Here is a 17,282-nt window from a genome sequence, read left to right as displayed (position 1 = left end):
TGAGATAGGTGGCAAAAAAGACTGAGAAAGTTGAGGAATGCTCATCAAACTCCTGTTTGGAACATCCCACAGGTGAACAGGCTAATTGGGAACAGGTGGGTGCCATGATTGGGTATAAAAGGAGCTTCCCTGAATTGCTCAGTCATTCACAAGCAAATATGGGACGAGGTTCACCTCTTTGTGAACAAGTGCGTGAGAAAATAGTCAAACAGTTTAAGGACAATGTTCCTCAATGTACAATTGCAAGGAATTTAGGGATTTCATCATCTACGGTCCATAATATCATCAAAAGGTTTCAGGGAATCTGGAGAAATCACTGCCTGTAAGCGGCAAGGCCGAAAACCAACATTGAGTGCCCGTGACCTTCGATCCCTCACGTGGCACTGCATCAAAAACCGACATCAATGTGTAAAGGATATCACCACATGGGCTCAGGAACACTTCAGAAAACCGTATGTCATTAAATACTGTTCGGCACTACATCCGTAAGTGCAACTTGAAACTCTACTATGCAAAGCACAAGCCATTTATCAACAACACCCAGAATTGCCGCCGGCTTCTCTGGGCCTGAGCTCATCTACGATGGACTTATGCAAAGTGGAAAAGTGTTCTGTGGTTCGACGAGTCCACATTTCAAATTGTTTTTGGAAATTATGGACGTCGTGTCCTCTGGGCCAAAGAGGAAAAGAACCATCCGGACTGTTATGGATGCAAAGTTCAAAAGCCCGCATCTGTGATGGTATGGGGCTGTGTTAGTGCCAATGGCATGGGTAACTTACACATCTGTGAAGGCACCATTAATGCTGAAAGGTACATACAGGTTTTGGAGAAACATATGCTGCCATCCAAGTAACATCTATTTCATGGATGCCCTGCTTATTTCAGCAAGACAATGCCAAACCACATTCTGCATGTGTTACAACAGCGTGGCTTCATAGTAAAAGAGTGCGGGTACTAGACTGGCCTAACTGCAGTCCAGACCTGTCTCCCATTGAAAATGTGTGGCGCATTATGAAGCGGAAAATACGTCAACGGAGACCCCGGACTGTTGAACATCAAGCAAGAATTGGAAAGAATTCCACCAACAAAGCTTCAACAATTAGTGTCCTCAGTTCCCAAACGTTTATTGAATGTTGTTAAAAAAAAAGGTGATGTAACACAATGGTAAAAATGACCCTGTCCCAGCTTTTTTGGAATGTGTTGCAGCCATAAAATTCTAAGTTAATGATTATTTGCCAAAAACAATAAAGTTTATCAGTTTGAGCATTAAATATCTTGTCTTTGTAGTGTGTTCCATTAAATATAGGTTGAACATGATTTGCAAATCATTGTATTCTGTTTTTATTTATGTTTAACACAATGTCCCAACTTCATTGGAATTGGGGATGTAGGAGTTTAAAATGCCAAGACACTTCCTAGTACAAAAACTGACAAATCCATACTGAACACTTCACCGTTGATGTTTTGCATGATATCCTGCGACAATTTTACACTGCTGTCCAGTCAACAAAGACAGAGTGCAGCCTTGCAAGCCCTAGAACCTGCATCACCCGTCTCACATAAATATACCAAATTTATGTTTAATAATACGTCGTGATTTTATCATCAAACCTGTGGTTGTTATTTAACATTGTCAAACTACAAAATCTATTTGCTCAAATACTGAATAGCATTTACATTCCCTTAGAAAGTTATGGAATTTGAATGGCTCTTCATAGTCAAGTCCTTAGGCGTTGCAAGGGAAAATAAATTGTTCGAGTAAAACTTTCTATTTTGATGACAACATGTATAAAATTATTAATTGGTAGTTTCATTAATTATTTTAATCGCCAAGAGACCATGGTATAAGCGGGATAATGCCCTTCGAGGTGTGCAATTATTAAGGATTAATGGACTTTGCACAGGCAACCATCCTCTGCTGCGCATTGGTTTATTATTTGGCGAGATACTGACATACAGTATAAAAAATCAGAATGAGCCACTTCTATTTAATCAAATGTCGCAAATTATTATTATTATTATTATTTTTTACCTATAAGAAAAAGTATGGAATTTTGAAATCTTAAATGTGAAGAAACCCTGAAACATTGATCATGAGTGATGGACGGCGTATGGACAAGTTGACACTTTTATAGTCGGCCACATCTTACAGGTTTCTGCTTGAAAATCACCTTGCAGGAGGACTCATTTTGTAGTGTGCATTCATTGTTTCACTATTATTGTCAACATATAGCTTTGTCACAATGCTCCCAATATGTCGATTTCTGATGTTATGGTTGTCATCACATCATCATCTTTGCCTTCACTGTTACTCTGTGGGCTGATGTGTCCCACGCGGAAGTGTGCGGCCATGTCCTCCTTCATCAATGTACCTGCACAGCAACTCTGCACACCGGTGATAGCGTGCAAGCATATGTGGTGACGTGGAATCGCAAGTCTCCCCAGTTGTTTGTTGTAGGGTCACTTTCTAATTGCTGTACACAGCCCCTTGTGATCCCATTATCTTCTTGGGCTGTGATCCTATTTGCACTTAAATAAATGCTTTACAGGCGTGATAAGCACCGTATAGCCAATCACACTACACACCGGTCGGACTGCATGGCTTACTGCCTTTATCTTGTCCTGAAATTTTGACCCTTCCCGTCTTTTCTTATTTTCCACTCTTTGGGGTTCCTTCTTCACTGTAGTACTGCCCTCCCAGGACACGCATAGATAAAATCCATCACCTATATGTTATTATTGTCTATTCTTGCTGTGTGGCCCTTCTCAAACCTTGCTCTGTCTGACTGCAAGCTGTGACCCTGCAAAGGATAAATGGTGTCGATAATGGATGGATGTGTCTATATTAATATTGCTCAGTGTTGAAAGGCAAATTCACAGACAGTGCATAAATTAGATTGCTGACAAGACCAGTCCTTGGTCGATGTCCTCGTCTCTTGACTAACGTTGGCCTGTAATATCGTCAGGCCAGTGACCTTAGAATATCGTCGAAACTTGTCTTGGTAGGTTTTTATGGTTTGTGGGCCCTCTGGGGTTTACAGATTTATTGTACAAGGGTAATATTCAGAGGTTTTGGTGGTTGATTGATTTTTACGTGACTGGAATTGTGGACCTTAGAGTAGCCAATGGAATGCTGTGATTGATAGTCCAATTAAGTAGAGTTTAATAACCAGGGCATAGACAGGCTGAATAGTCTTAGCAGCAATTCATCACGAGGTGTGAGTGTGTATGTATGTGTGCAGCGCAAGAAATGTGAGGTTGTTCGTGTCAGCACCTCCTTACACCCCAGGAACCAGACTAATTTATGACCAAACTTTCTCAGGGCTTTTCTTAGACGTTTACAGTCCAGATTCTGAGTGCCACCTGAGTTTCTGCGACTTACCAGCTCAACAATGCAACCAGCTTGGTCGTGCGTCACTGTGAAACCCTCTCATTTCACTAACCAGAAAAATGACAGGCTATTTATTCAATTAATAGACTAAGACTGATGATTCTTTAGTTTTTATAGTCAGGCACAGCATACATCATTTGGGATTGGTGGACTCATTGTTTTACAGTAAAACAAAATGTTGCGTGAAATAGTTTCAATTTCTTCCCCTGTTCTTTAACTTCAAAACAGTCTGTAGGTCGATTAGCTGGAACAGAAAGGCTGGAGCCTTTGACACACTGGCCATCTAAAGTTCGCTGTTCTTTGTGTAAGGTCCCAATGTGGGAAGGGGGATTGAAATAGAGCTGACAAATTTCCAGCTTTGGACAGTAAAGTGTGATGTTTAACCCCCGAGATTCACTGCGCATGCCTCTTTGTGTTGAAGCAATTGTCACCACACACCAATTTATCCTAATGTTGCAAGCTGTGTCTATAAACACTTTTTGGAGTGGTGATTTGTTTTCTTAAAAGACAGGTGAATACATCCAGGCTCTCCTTGTATGCTTCTAATGCACCAATATACAGACAACGCCGAGTGAAAGCAGGTTATGAAAAGTATGAAATGACAGCTTTACAACAACCATTTAAGACAATGAAGAATTGATCTGCCCAAACAGTATCAGTACCTCAAACTCTTATTTAACTGAAATGGTATTTGCTTATATTTAAGGCCTAGTATTGAAAATCAACTTAAAGCAAAGGGTGATTTATGCTCTTGTTTTTTTTTTTTTTTTTTTACATTTTATTTGGAGTGGAGTGCACAGATCTAATAAGTTGGTTTCAAAGTGAAAGTCGGACACAGTGCTGACTGACAATTTGTGCATTTCATGAAATCGTCTGCATTTTTGAGCTAGCCGACCAAGTATGTCTGACATTTTTGGTGCCCTTTATGTTCAGTGTCATTTTTTTCCTTGTTGATTTGATCACAGGCGATCTCTCGCAATCGCTCTCCTCTTCGACTTCCTCGCTAGAATCACGTCATGGACAACGCCCTCGCCCGCGTCCCCATCCCAGGCAACGTCTTATTACCAGGCAACAACGGGAACATATTTCTCAGAGTCCCTGTGGTACAGCAGGTGGGAATTATTTTACCACATCAAGATTGACGGAATCATACAAGATACTGCAATATGTTTGACAAAAATACGCTTTGCCTTTCCAGGATATCGAAGCCAAACACCTTCAGCTAGTAGCTCTGTTTGTGGGGGCCCAGAGGTGCGCCTGGGGGATAGGGTGCTGGTCGTTGGCCAGAGGACTGGCGTAGTCCATTTCTTTGGGAAGACGAGCTTTGCTCCAGGTCAGAATTTATTCACTCACATCTCACAATTCCCTTCTCCATTTGTTTGTTAAATTCTTATGATAGCGAGCGTTTAACTTGACCAAATACAATCCAAAGTAATGGTTCGATCTTAATCCCATGAATTCAGGCTTTGAGTATAAAATTGTTGCTCTTAAAATGACAAATGAATGAAGCATCTTCATACAGTAGACGGCTTCAACGTCGACATACGATTCAGCATACATGGTGGGGTCTATATATATGTACTGTAAATGTCGTCTATGGTAATACTTTTCTGCGGGTGTCGCAAATCGGTGATTATGACACGCTCCCTGGAGCTGCGCTTTGGCTGACAGAACAACCACTGCACCAGTATGACTGGTTCTATGTATATACTGTCAAATTTGTGTAATGATAGACTGAAAGTGTTTGAAAATGAAAAACGTCCAATCACACAAAGGATCAGGATCTGACACCTACCTATAAAGTAGTTAAAAAGCTAAAATAAAACATTCAAAGGCTATTTGAAATATTCAGGATGCTATCAATAAATTATGTCTGCCCTTTCAAGTTTGTTTATTTAGAATCTTGTGTTCTAGCCAAAGGGACGTCATGAAGAATCAACAATATTGTAGTACTTGCCTTTGGTAACATTTATTTTTTTCACTTATACAAAGAAACCAGCTGAGTTAATTCCCTATTGTTTTGAAGCCAAAAATAGCAAATTTTCCAAAGTATCATGATTATCATTGCATATTATTGAAGTATTATCAATCAGTGATTCACTTGCGTATAGCTACACACGCACTTTTCATTTCAGTTTACTGTATTTTTTGTTTAGTCATGAGTTATGGCTGTGGATAACCTCAGGTTAGACACAGGATACTTTGGGGGAAAAGGCTTGAGAAGACAACTGCTTCAAAAACTGCAACCAAGGAAAACCCAGAGGAACGTTTATTATTATTAGACTTTACACCGATTTTATCGGGCTCATCGGTATCGGCCGATATTTATCATTTTATGCAGATCGGCTGATGGACTTTAATGTCAATTCGGCGACCCGATCAATGACGTCATTGATCGGCTCCGTAAAAGACATTTACTCCGCCTCGCCGTCATGCACAGTATAGTTGAATCCAAAAGCTAGTTTATTTTTAGACTTGTCGCGCGTTTTTTGACGTAGTATTGGAAATATCTGAGGGCCAATAAAGTTATTAAAAAAAACAAAAGAAAACATGTCGGCGGTGTGGAACAGACAACACGTCTGAGACAGACACGTAATGCCCGAATCAGACTACAAGACAAATTTGCTCTTTCACGATTGTCAGACTACTGCAATAAAATCTTGTATTGCGATACCACTGCATCCCGTTTTTTACGATCATTGGGCTTTATCTTGCCAACTCAAATGCGACCGAATACACTCGTTACGGTGGCGAAGACAACAAGAGTGGAGCGCGCCAACATTGTATTATAAGGATAAAATGGGGAAAAACGTGTGTTGGTGGTCACCGTTGCTCAGGAGAGGATGTTCGTTTAAGGCCTATTTGAGGTATGTTCCCGTACTTTGAATACGATACGGCTCGCAAGCACGCAACAAAACGTTATGTAGCCTAGCAAGCTAGTGGTACCATGAACGGTTGCGCTTAAACATGCCGCCGTTCTGTCGAATCATGCTCTAAAGTTTCGGTGCGGGTGAAGTAATTTAATTAAAAATAAAGTAATTGAATTGCAGTAAATTAGCACCCGTTATTTCTGTCATGTTGGTTTGACCTGACTGATTAGAATACACAACCTGACTAGAGCAGTGATTTCCAACCTTTATGGAGCCAAGGAACATATTTTACAATTGAAAAATCTCACGGAACACCAACAAACAAAAATGTCACAAAAAGTGGATACATTAATTACTGTATGTACTTCCTGCCATCTAATAGACCATTTGTCAATTGTTCTGTCTGTCACTATGCCTCACTGGCATAAATAGATGAACAAAGATACATTATTTATTGTAAATATATTTTTTGAGCAATTAAGTACACAAGTATATACAGTAAATGAACAGGTCATTTAAATAGACACATTCCTCCATCTTGTGATCGGATCGGTGATCGGTTATTGTTTTTTTCAACTCTCTGATCGGCCCCAAAAATTCTGATCATGTAAAGCCTAATTATTATTATTATTTTTTTAAGTATTTAAGTCCAAGCATCAGACTAGTAATGCGCATGGCAGTTCTTTTGAATGGAATTAATCAGTAGAATCAGTTTTAAAAATATTAGTTCGAGTCATTCACTGAAGCGTTCAGTTCTTTTTCACAGAATCATTCAAGTGCTTCCTCATTCAGTTAATGATTCAACCCTGAGGTTCACGTTCACTCAACACGTCCACAAAGGACTATGCGTTGTTGTTCTTACATATTGTAAACTAGGAAAGTCAGGGAGATTTAAGCTAAGTTATCACCTACCTACAGTGGGTACGGAACGTATTCAGAGCCCCTTAAAATGTTCACTCTTTATTATATTGCACCCATTTGCTAAAATCATTTAAGTTATTTTTTTTCCTCATTAATGCACACACAGCACCCCATATTGACAGAAACAATGGAATTGTTAAAGGTTTTGCAGATTTATTAAAAAAGAAAAACTGAAATATCACACTGCCATAAGTATTCAGACCCTTTGCTGTGACACTCATATTTAACTCGGGTGCTGTCCATTTCTTCTGATCATCCTTGAGATGGTTCTACACCTTCATTGGAGTCCAGCTATGTTTGATTATACTGATTGGACTTGATTAGGAAGCCACACATCTGTCTATATAAGACTTTCCAGCTCACAGTGCATGTCAGAGCAAATGAGAATCATGAGGAACTGCCTGAAGAGCTCAGAGACAGAATTGTGGCAAGGCACAGATCTGGCCAAGGTTACAAAAAAAATCTGCTGCACCTAAAGTTAATAAGAGCACAGTGGCCTCCATAATCCTGAAATGGAAGATGTTTGGGACAATCAGAACCCTTCCTAGAGCTGGCCGTCCGGCCAAACTGAGCAATCGGGGGAGAAGAGCCTTGGTGAGAGAGGTAAAGAAGAACCCAGAGATCACTGTGGCTAAGCTCCAGAGATGCAGTCGGGAGATGGGAGAAAGTTCTAGAAAGTCAACCATCACTGCAGCCCTCCACCAGTCGGGGCTTTATGGCAGATTGCCCCGACGGAAGCCTCCCCTCAGTGCAAGACACATGGAAGCCCCGCATGGAGTTTGCTAAAAAAAACACCTGAAGAACTCCAAGATGGTGAGAAATGAGATTTGCTGGTCTGATGAGACCAAGTTAGAACTTTTTGGCCTTAATTCTAAGTGGTATGTGTGAAGAAAACTAGGCATTGCTCATCACCTGTCCAATACAGTCCCAACAGTGAAGCATGGCGGTGGCAGCATCATGCTGTGGGGGTGTTTTTCAGCTGCAGGGACAGGACGACTGGATGTAATCAAAGGAAAGATGAATGTGGCCAAGTACAGGGATATCCTTGACGAAAACCTTCACCAGAGTGCTCAGGACCTCAGACATACATACATACATATTCGATTTATACATACATACAAAATGAAAATGCAGTGATATTAGTCAGTTTTTGCTGCGCATAAATGTATGCTTGTGATTGTTATAGGCACTGTCTGCATGTGTTGTTGCACCATTTGTGTTCAAATATAATTTGTTTAATAATTTACAACGATGGCGATATTGATATTTGTTTCGCTAGCCCAGGTATAGCGTTCGCATTATGTGTTAACATGAAACTAGTGGACTTTGGTAAAAACAAAGTTATGTGGTTTGGTTAAATACACAACATGTAATTCTTTGTTTTATGTTTAGTTTTACAGTAAACTTTAACTGGGGGTGGCAATAAAGAAGTTACCTGTACCTTCACATTTTGTTGCGTAGTTCACTGGCACCATCCAGCGATGGAGTGTCTGATATTGACGTGTGTGTCAAATTTTTACTCGCAAAACAAAGCAAAAAAATTGCCTCAGTGATGACTCTTAACTCGAAAAGATTGCGAGTTGGGCAAATCCGCATCTCTTGATTCATTCATTCATTTTCTAAACCGCTTATCTTCACTAGGGTTCGGGTGTGCTGGAGCCTATCCCAGCCGACTGTAGGCGAGAGGCCGCGTCCACCATGAACTGGTCGCCAGCCAATCGCAGGGCACATATAAACAAATATATTGTAACGTGCAGAATATGGTTTGGCATTGTCTTGCTGAAATAAGCAGGGGCGTCCATGAAAAAGCTGTTGCTTGGATGGCAGCATATGGTTCTCCAAAACCTGTATGTACCTTTCAGCATTAATGGTGCCTTCACAGATGTGTAACTTACCCATTCCATTGGCACTAACACAGCCCCATACCATCACAGATGGTGGCTTTTGAACTTTGCTCATCTGAGATGAGCTCGGGCCCAGAGAAGCCGGCGGCGTTTCTGGGTGTTGTTGATAAATGGCTTTTGCTTTGCAGAGTAGAGTTTCAAGTTGCACTTACGGATGTAGCGCCGAACTGTATTTACTGACATTGGTTGGGACAAGTCTTCCTGAGCCCATGTGGTGATATCCTTTACACATTGATGTCTGTTTTTGATGCAGTGCCGCCTGAGGAATCGACGGTCACGGGCAGTCAATGTTGGTTTTTGGCCTTGCCTCTTACATGCAGTGATTACTCCAGATTCCCTGAACCTTTTGATGATATTATGGACCGTAGATGATGAAATCCCTAAATTCCTTGCAATTGTACCTTGAGGAACATTGTCCTTAAACTGTTCAACTATTTTCTCACGCATTTGTTCACAAAGTGGTGAACCTCGCCCCATCCTTTTATACCCAATCATGGCACCCACCTGTTCCCAATTAGCCTGTTCACCTGTGGGATGTTCCAAACAAGTGTTTGATGAGCATTCCTCAACTTTCTCAGTCTTTTTTGCCACCTGTCCCAGCTTTTTCGGAACGTGTTGCAGCCATAAAATTCTAAGTTAATGATTATTTGCTAAAAACAATAAAATGTATCAGTTTGAACATTAAACTTGAGTTAAGTTTGAACTTGTCTTTGTAGTGTATTCAATTAAATATAGGTTGAACATGATTTGCAAATCATTGCATTCTGTTTTTATTTGTGCTTAACACAACGTCCCAACTTCATTGGAATTGGGGTTGTACTAACCAGTCATTCCACCAGATTCCAGTCATCCACTGTGCCTCCCTCTTGATTCATGTTCATTTTTAAATCTATCCATCCATTTTCTGAGCCGCTTCTCCTCACTAGGGTCGCGGGCGTGCAGGGATTGAACCCCGGTCCTCAGAACTGTGAGGCAGACGCTCTAACCAGTCGTGCACCGTGCCGCTAATTTTTAAATGTCAAACATAAATATTTTCAGTCTACAACAAAAATGAAGGAACTGGCCTCACTGTTCCAATACTTTTGAAGAAGAATACAGTATAAGTGAGAGTTATTCACGCATATCATGGCCTGTTATGTCGGCACGGTCGTTTCCAGTGGCTATTAAGTTGCTCCCCTTCTCGGTACAAATGACAAAATGGTAAAGTGGTGGCTGACAAGCTATTGCTCTGTTATCTAACGTGTTGTGGCTTATCTGTTGTGTACCCAAGAACTAATGTGTGCGCATATGTACTTGCCACTCGCAATACTGTCAATATTGCGACATTACATTTTTGTATTGTGTAAAATAAGCAGACCGATATTATCATGGACTATACCCTTATGGCAGAGGCCTATTGCTTGCTTGCACTACGCGTGTCACATTCACTGTCTGAAATGTACTGCACTTTAGAGTTCCACTTTTTTCCCAGTATTACACCATTTATAAATTGATTCAGAATACGTAACATCTGTAACCCCCCACTTTGGCAGATTCCAAGGTGTTTTTTTTAAATGTTGTCAACAGAAAAACATACATTTGGGAGGACATTTAGTAATTACGAATGTGCCAAGTGTCTACCAAAAGAAGTACAGTGCATTCATTACATGCCTTGACAAAGCTTTAATCTTCAATCAATCAATCATTGATTGATTGATTGATTATCCTTAGTTTTTTCACCTTCTATATAAGTCACTTTTCATTGAAAGTTCCCCATCTCGAGAATGTCAATATTTTATGTTTAAACTGAATGTCTGTAGCCCATTCAATACAGTTCAATAATTGATAATGATACTTTTATCCGACAGCACGGGGCACCTGTAGTTAGCATGTGTGCATCACAGCAAGGTGGAAATGTGAGTGTGAACCGTTGTTTATATGAGTCCTGTGATTGACTGGTGGCAAGTTCAGGGAATAAAATATTACTGCCCACCATTTTGTATTTCAGGAGGACATGTTAAGGATTGTTGTATAGCAACGACTGCGTACATGCTCAGAGGCTATGCGCGGTAAGTCCAAATAGTGTCAGCCAGAAACGGGGGTTCAATCCCCGGCCCCGCCTGTGTGGAGTTTGCATGTTCTCCCCGTGCCTGGGTGGGTTTTCTCCGGGCACTCCGGTTTCCTCCCACATCCCAAAAACATGCGTGGTACGTTGATTGAAGACTCTAAATTGCCCGTAGGTGTGAATGTGAGTGTGAATGGTTGTTTGTTTGTATGTGCCCTGCGATTGGCTGGCCACCAGTTCAGGGTGTACCCCGCCTCCTGCCCGATGATAGCTGGGATTGGCTCCAGCACGCCCCCGACCCGTGTGAGGAGAAGCGGCTCCAAAAATGGATGGATGGATGGAGTTCAGAGTGTACCCCGCCTCTCGCCCGAAGATAGCTGGGATAGCCTCCAGTACGCCCGGCCCGTGACCCTAGTTAGGATAAGCGGTACGGGAAATGAATGAATGAAGTCAGTCGTATGTCGTTCTTTGATTTAATGTGATTCGAGGCTGAAAATTCTGACTCAGTGTAAGTTTTTTGGCAGACTCCAACACCAAGTTGAGTCACCATGATTCACAAACAGCCCTAATAATTTGTCATATTAACTGAAAACTTTAACATGATGGTGAAAAGAAATGTATTTTTTGTCATATATTTTTATTTTTTAGGTTTCTATTTTTATAATTTTTATTTGATTATATTATTCACAGCATTGCTTTGGAAAGTGTTCCTCAATGAAGAAATATATCCTTTGTCAGACAAAGAAGAAAATAAAATAAGGAGTAAGTAAATTGACTGGGATTGGTTCATGATCGACTTTACAGTTTGTCTCTCCTTCCAGGCCACTGGTTGGGCATCGCACTGGACACACCCAGTGGGAAGAATGATGGATCAGTGGGGGCAGTGAGATACTTTAACTGCCCCCCAAGACATGGAGTCTTTGCTCCTCCATCTCGTGTTCAACGGTGAGCACTCATCCGTGAAGTTACAATTGGATTAAACCTCTGTTGGATTGAACGATGTCTAACTACAGAATAGCCTGAGGTTGGCTTCGTCAATACATTTGCCGCTAATGAGTTCCTTTGACAATGTCATTTGTGCTAGTGTTGCCATAATGATGTTACCCTGTGTGGCAAAAATTCGCCTCTATGCTTGTAATTAACAGGAGTCCGAGGTGTGAGTCGAGACGCTCAAGGCCTTCTCTTGCCATGACTTCTGCATTTTATGTGGCAGCCAATGAGCCAGCAGTGGCAAACCTCGCCTTAAAGTATAGATTGTGGGTACAATGTTTAAATCATAGATAAGAGAATGAGGTGTTGTCCCTAGAAGCAAAAGAATACCCAAGGTGATTGATCCAAGATCATTGATTTCAGTTGTTGCTGCTGCTGATAGCCTAACCAGTTATGAGGTTTCAGGAGCCATTACTTTTCCACACAGGGCCAGGTAACTGAATAGTTTTTCCCCCATAATAAATGAAATCTCTATTTAAAAACAGCATTTTAAGTTCAGTTAGGTTATATTGGATTGATTGTTTAAACATTAAAGTAGGGAAACTATGCAAAAATCTAAGAATTTGAGAAGGGGGCCAATACTTTTTCACGGCACTGTATATGAGCAAGAATCCATTTTGTACATCAAGCATTAAACTTGTTTCCAAGCATCTTAATGCCGCCTACAAATGTCTTCATCATCTGGCATTTGCTCTGTAGGAAGATGTCCAAGATACTTGCCTGGTATTACAGACTGTTGCGTCAGATTATAATTCAATAAAAATCAGGAAACCCGTGTTGTTCAGCTGTTTGGTCATGCAGAATTCTGGCTCTGTATGCCTTTTTTGTACTGGAAGACTTTTTCTGTGTGACAGGGGAGTTTGAAATTCTCCCACTGTTGTTGTTTTTATTGTAATGATTATTGGGAATGCAGTTGGACAGAACAAGGTTTGTGAGGGAAAAGAGAGCTTAGAGTAAAAATGAACCAAAAAAAAGGGAAAATAGCAGAATAGCACAACATATAAATTTTTTAACGTTACATAGTAGTCTGAAGGAAATGGAGTGCCACACCCTGTAAGGGAAGAACTCATTAAAGTGGAGAGGACAGGACAGGGATAGTGAGCTTGGCAGTGCTACTGGTGTGTGGTGTAGGAGGTACTATGTAGTGACTAAATCCAGTAGGTACACTTGAGTACAAATGAGTCAGTCAGCCGGCCACTTCCCCCAATCCCAGCAGGGAGTAAGAAGGGCCCAACACAGGGGTCAGCCACCCCTCAGGAGGGCTAGTAGTGACCTGCCACTGGCGAACCAGTGCCCCACGCCAGTTGAGAAGGAGGAATGTCGGCGGTGCCTGAAAGGGGAGACGAAGACGAGGACTACAAGGGCCACGGGGCCGGGGTGGGAGGTGGGAGGAGCTGTGGGGAACCCAAAACCCCCAGCCGGCTAAGCGGAAGGGGGACAAATTTATTTATTATTTTGTTGGACCTGCCACATATTTATGCAACCAAGACATTATTATTATCTGTATTATTTACTATTCTGATAATCGGTAGAGCTAGAGTGTGAATGAATTAGTACATACTGTAGCCTGCAGTTGTTGCAGCAACTGTATTCAATGCTATTCCATGTCATTTATGTCATCTTTTTATCAATCTACTCTATGGAGTGCGTGTCACTCTTGCTGATCATAATCTGGGATCTTGGCTTCAAAAGTGCACGCCATCAAGACCCAGCGAGTGAGTTTGCATTTCTACAATTTAATGAACCATTTTATCGCCATGAACTTTTTAGATCAGTTGCCTCAAGAGGCAGCACTGACTCAATGGGCATATCAAGTGCTAAGGTAGCTATTTATGGACAGCCTGGAGTCGTTTTCGATAGTCACATGCCAGGTATAATTTAGTGCGCTGTATCATTTAAAAGCGAAATTGCTGGTTTTACTTTTAAAATCAAGGTAGGGCTGATTTTGCTCTGCCACGACAACTCTCTATAGACCCTCAGGGAAATTTTCGAGGAACGTTTGTCTCCTCATTTCTTTATTGCTTTCATTACTCTCCTTACATTGTTTCTTTTAATCTACTATTGACACCATTTTTGAAATGGGACCTGCTTTGGGCGAGTAAGAACCTTTGTGTTTGCCATCTCTTTTTTCTGTTCTGTTTTCCCCCTAATTAACCCAAAGACCTATACTTCCTTTTTTTTCACCCACACACATGCTTCCCCGTCCTTCATAGGGAGAATCTCAGTTTCTCTCCATGGAGCAACGTGTTTGAACCTCCTTTTTCTTCTCCTGACAGCAGCTATAACACGCCATTAGGAAAACAAGCAACACTTCTCTTGCTGGAGGGAGATAAGATAATCCTTTATTGCTCTCGCAGTGGGGAAATTCATGTCACAGCACTTTTTGCTTGTGTCAGAGCGAGCAATTGTGTAAAGTAATTGTATTTTTATTTGAAAACGCAAATGTTATACGACAGCAGTTACTGAATTAAAAGTGACTTTGCTGCAGGCAGATTTTGCATAGGTGATCATGTTATGCTATTTACGCTACATCTGATTATTATTTTGCACGCACCCAGGATCCACGGATCTGTTGATTGCCTCTCAGAGCTCTCCTCGTCACATCTCAATCACCCATCAATCAGCGGTGAGATTGCTGCCCATATTGCAGCCCTTGTTTCAAACGTGTCTCTGCATTCATCATCTTTTGGCACAATATACACACTTGATTCTTGTGATTGTCGTGCAGGGGTGATTCGCCGCAGTTTCAGCACATCATCTGCCATTGCTCCACCCAAGGAGACCAGCAGAAGAAACCCCGTGACCAGGTGTGTCTTGTTGTACATGCAATACAATTTCACAGATCATGGCCATCATTCTCAGCTACAGAGAAATTGAGACTGATGAAAAGCAGACGTGTTCATCAGCAGAGTTCCTATTTTAAGAAAAACCTTAAATAGTTCAACAAGGGATTTAATTTCAGGCTGTTAAAAACAGTGGAGCTTTATAACGTCCAACATAATCCGTTCTGAGCCTATGGTCGACCTCTGTTTTCTCCTCTCCCCACCCACAAACACTAGTGTCTAAAATACTTTTTATGTTTAAAAAAAAAATACATTTAGTTTCATGCTAAAATCTATGCCTAGAATATGATGAGGTGATTATACATTGTTCTGGTTTCACTGTCATAACGGTGCTCTGAGGGAAACCAGAATTTCAATGTTGTGTGTGACGCCACAATGACCCGCAAGGTTTAGCTCACCTTTATTGGCACATTTTTCCTGAAAATGTTGGTTGCTTTTCACAATTTCACAACCTTGGAGGTTCCAATCATTTTAGCTTCTGTCAGTCTTTTGTTAATGTTTTATTGATCATGTTAATTTCCTGATATTTGATTCTTTGCCCCCCCCCCTCCCCCCCCCCCTCCCCCCTCACCCCCATGCTCCCACTTCCCAACATCCATAAAAAAACGAAACAAAAACCGAAGGAGTCGTTCCCACCCTCATCGTCGCCGCTGGAGCACATTGAGTGGAGGCAGCGGCAGCAGCATTGCAAGGAGTCCCGCTGGCACCGTCTACAGTTCTGATAAGCAGGTCCGCCTCCATGAGGGTATGCAGGTGCTGTTGAACAGCGCCAACGAAATGGCCTCCATCCGTTACATGGGCACGACTGACTTTGCTCCGGGCCTTTGGCTGGGTCTGGAGCTCCGAAGCCCCAAGGGAAAGAACGATGGTTCTGTACACGGCCACCGCTACTTCACCTGCCGCCCGGACCACGGTGCGCTCGTCCGTCCGAACCGTGTTACCTATCGTGGCATCAATGGTTCCTGCTTGGTAGATGAAAACAGTTGAGAAATGGACCTTTCACAGAAGGTATAATAAAAAGTGGAATCTCTCTATTTTAAGCAATTGTATAGTCCAACATTTTAAAAGCATTTATCATCCGCACTGCTTTATTTTGAATTTTCTACCTAAAAGCATTTGTTTGATAGTTTACACCCAGCTAATTGTTTAGGAGACAGAATTAATGCACTTTATTCAATTAGCTTTGAGTTCCCATTAGAATTTTTTCCAGCGGGATTTAACTACTTCTAATCTGATTGCAGTCTCAGACATTAATTTCTTGAATCAGAACGCATGCGAGTAAATATCGCAGATGTAACGGCCAATCAAATGTGGCATGTGAGCTGTCACAACCATAAGATACATTTCCAGTTTTAAGCGAGCGGCAACTGGTCACTGCCATTGCCAACCAGTACCAATAAAGTATAATACAGCATGTATATTGTGTTTTAAAAGAATACTTACCTATTTTATAACCTGTGGACAAAATCGCGACACTTAGTCTCTTGTCAGCAAATGCACACAAGCTTTCACAAGAAAAAATATTTTTCTGCGGGTATGGAGCACCATCCACCCGGCTGCTGCCAACTTGCCGGTGGTGCCAATCTGTAATAATACAGCATAAATATTGTGTTTTACAATAATATTTGACTTTATATATAATTTCATATGTACATCTGTAGACGAGAAAGCGAAGCGTGTCGAGTTTCTGTTGTGGTAATGCATAAGTCAAGTCAATGCGAAGTTAAAGCAGCGCGAGAGGGCAAACGCAATTATCCTTAAGTTCTGAAGTTGAACTGGATAGTATCCCATTTGATTACAGTTATCAGTCTAAATTTACAGAGAGCAGGTCATCCATTGTGCATGTGCAACCAAGCCACTTTTCTGTAAAAGACTTGCGCAGCATTTAATTATGGTGTGTGGGCTACAAGAGTAGCTAAAAGATCTTCAGCGAGGTTCTGTCGATGGGCGTCCCCCTGCAATTGAAAGAAACTGGTGGTTGGAGCCAAACGGTTCTCTGACTCATCTGTTAAAGCAAGTGATCAGATTCCACCCTAAACGTATAATCGCTTCAAATCCAAAAACGCAAGTACAGACCATCCTTCTATTAGATGAAAATGAAAGAAACCATATACATTACAATATGGAAGATGAATTTGCTTGAGCATTTCTTTGACTGTGCCCTCTAACCTAGACATCTTTATTCAATCATTATTTCAGATCCATTTCGTATAGTGAAATTTGGATGTATGTTTGTAAGTCGAATGCATTCCAGTGAGGTTTGATACTGTATTTACATATTTACTAAAATAGTAAATGAATAAAACAATTCTAATTTGA

The 17,282-nt window shown here is 41.2% G+C and overlaps 1 protein-coding gene across 6 annotated transcripts in view; it reads left to right on the top strand.

Annotated features, from left to right (window-relative positions):
• Positions 1-17,282, top strand: part of LOC133488054 (CAP-Gly domain-containing linker protein 4-like) — a 44,842-nt gene extending 27,560 nt beyond the window's left edge. For 3 of the 6 annotated variants that reach the window (XM_061795474.1, XM_061795475.1, XM_061795473.1), the window contains 6 exons: positions 4,357-4,503; positions 4,590-4,724; positions 11,952-12,075; positions 14,679-14,746; positions 14,849-14,927; positions 15,587-17,282. In XM_061795474.1, the coding sequence (XP_061651458.1) occupies positions 4,357-4,503; positions 4,590-4,724; positions 11,952-12,075; positions 14,679-14,746; positions 14,849-14,927; positions 15,587-15,950 (917 nt within the window). In that variant the 3' untranslated portion in view covers positions 15,951-17,282. Of the gene's footprint in view, positions 1-4,356; positions 4,504-4,589; positions 4,725-11,951; positions 12,076-12,275; positions 13,836-14,678; positions 14,747-14,848; positions 14,928-15,586 lie in introns of those variants that run through there. The other 3 variants (XR_009791543.1, XR_009791542.1, XR_009791544.1) reach the window with 3 other exon arrangements.

The sequence above is a fragment of the Phyllopteryx taeniolatus genome, chromosome 13 (assembly GCF_024500385.1).
Source record: "Phyllopteryx taeniolatus isolate TA_2022b chromosome 13, UOR_Ptae_1.2, whole genome shotgun sequence".
In the NCBI taxonomy this organism is placed as follows: Eukaryota; Metazoa; Chordata; class Actinopteri; order Syngnathiformes; family Syngnathidae; genus Phyllopteryx; species Phyllopteryx taeniolatus.
This window is presented reverse-complemented; position numbering and strand designations above follow the sequence as displayed.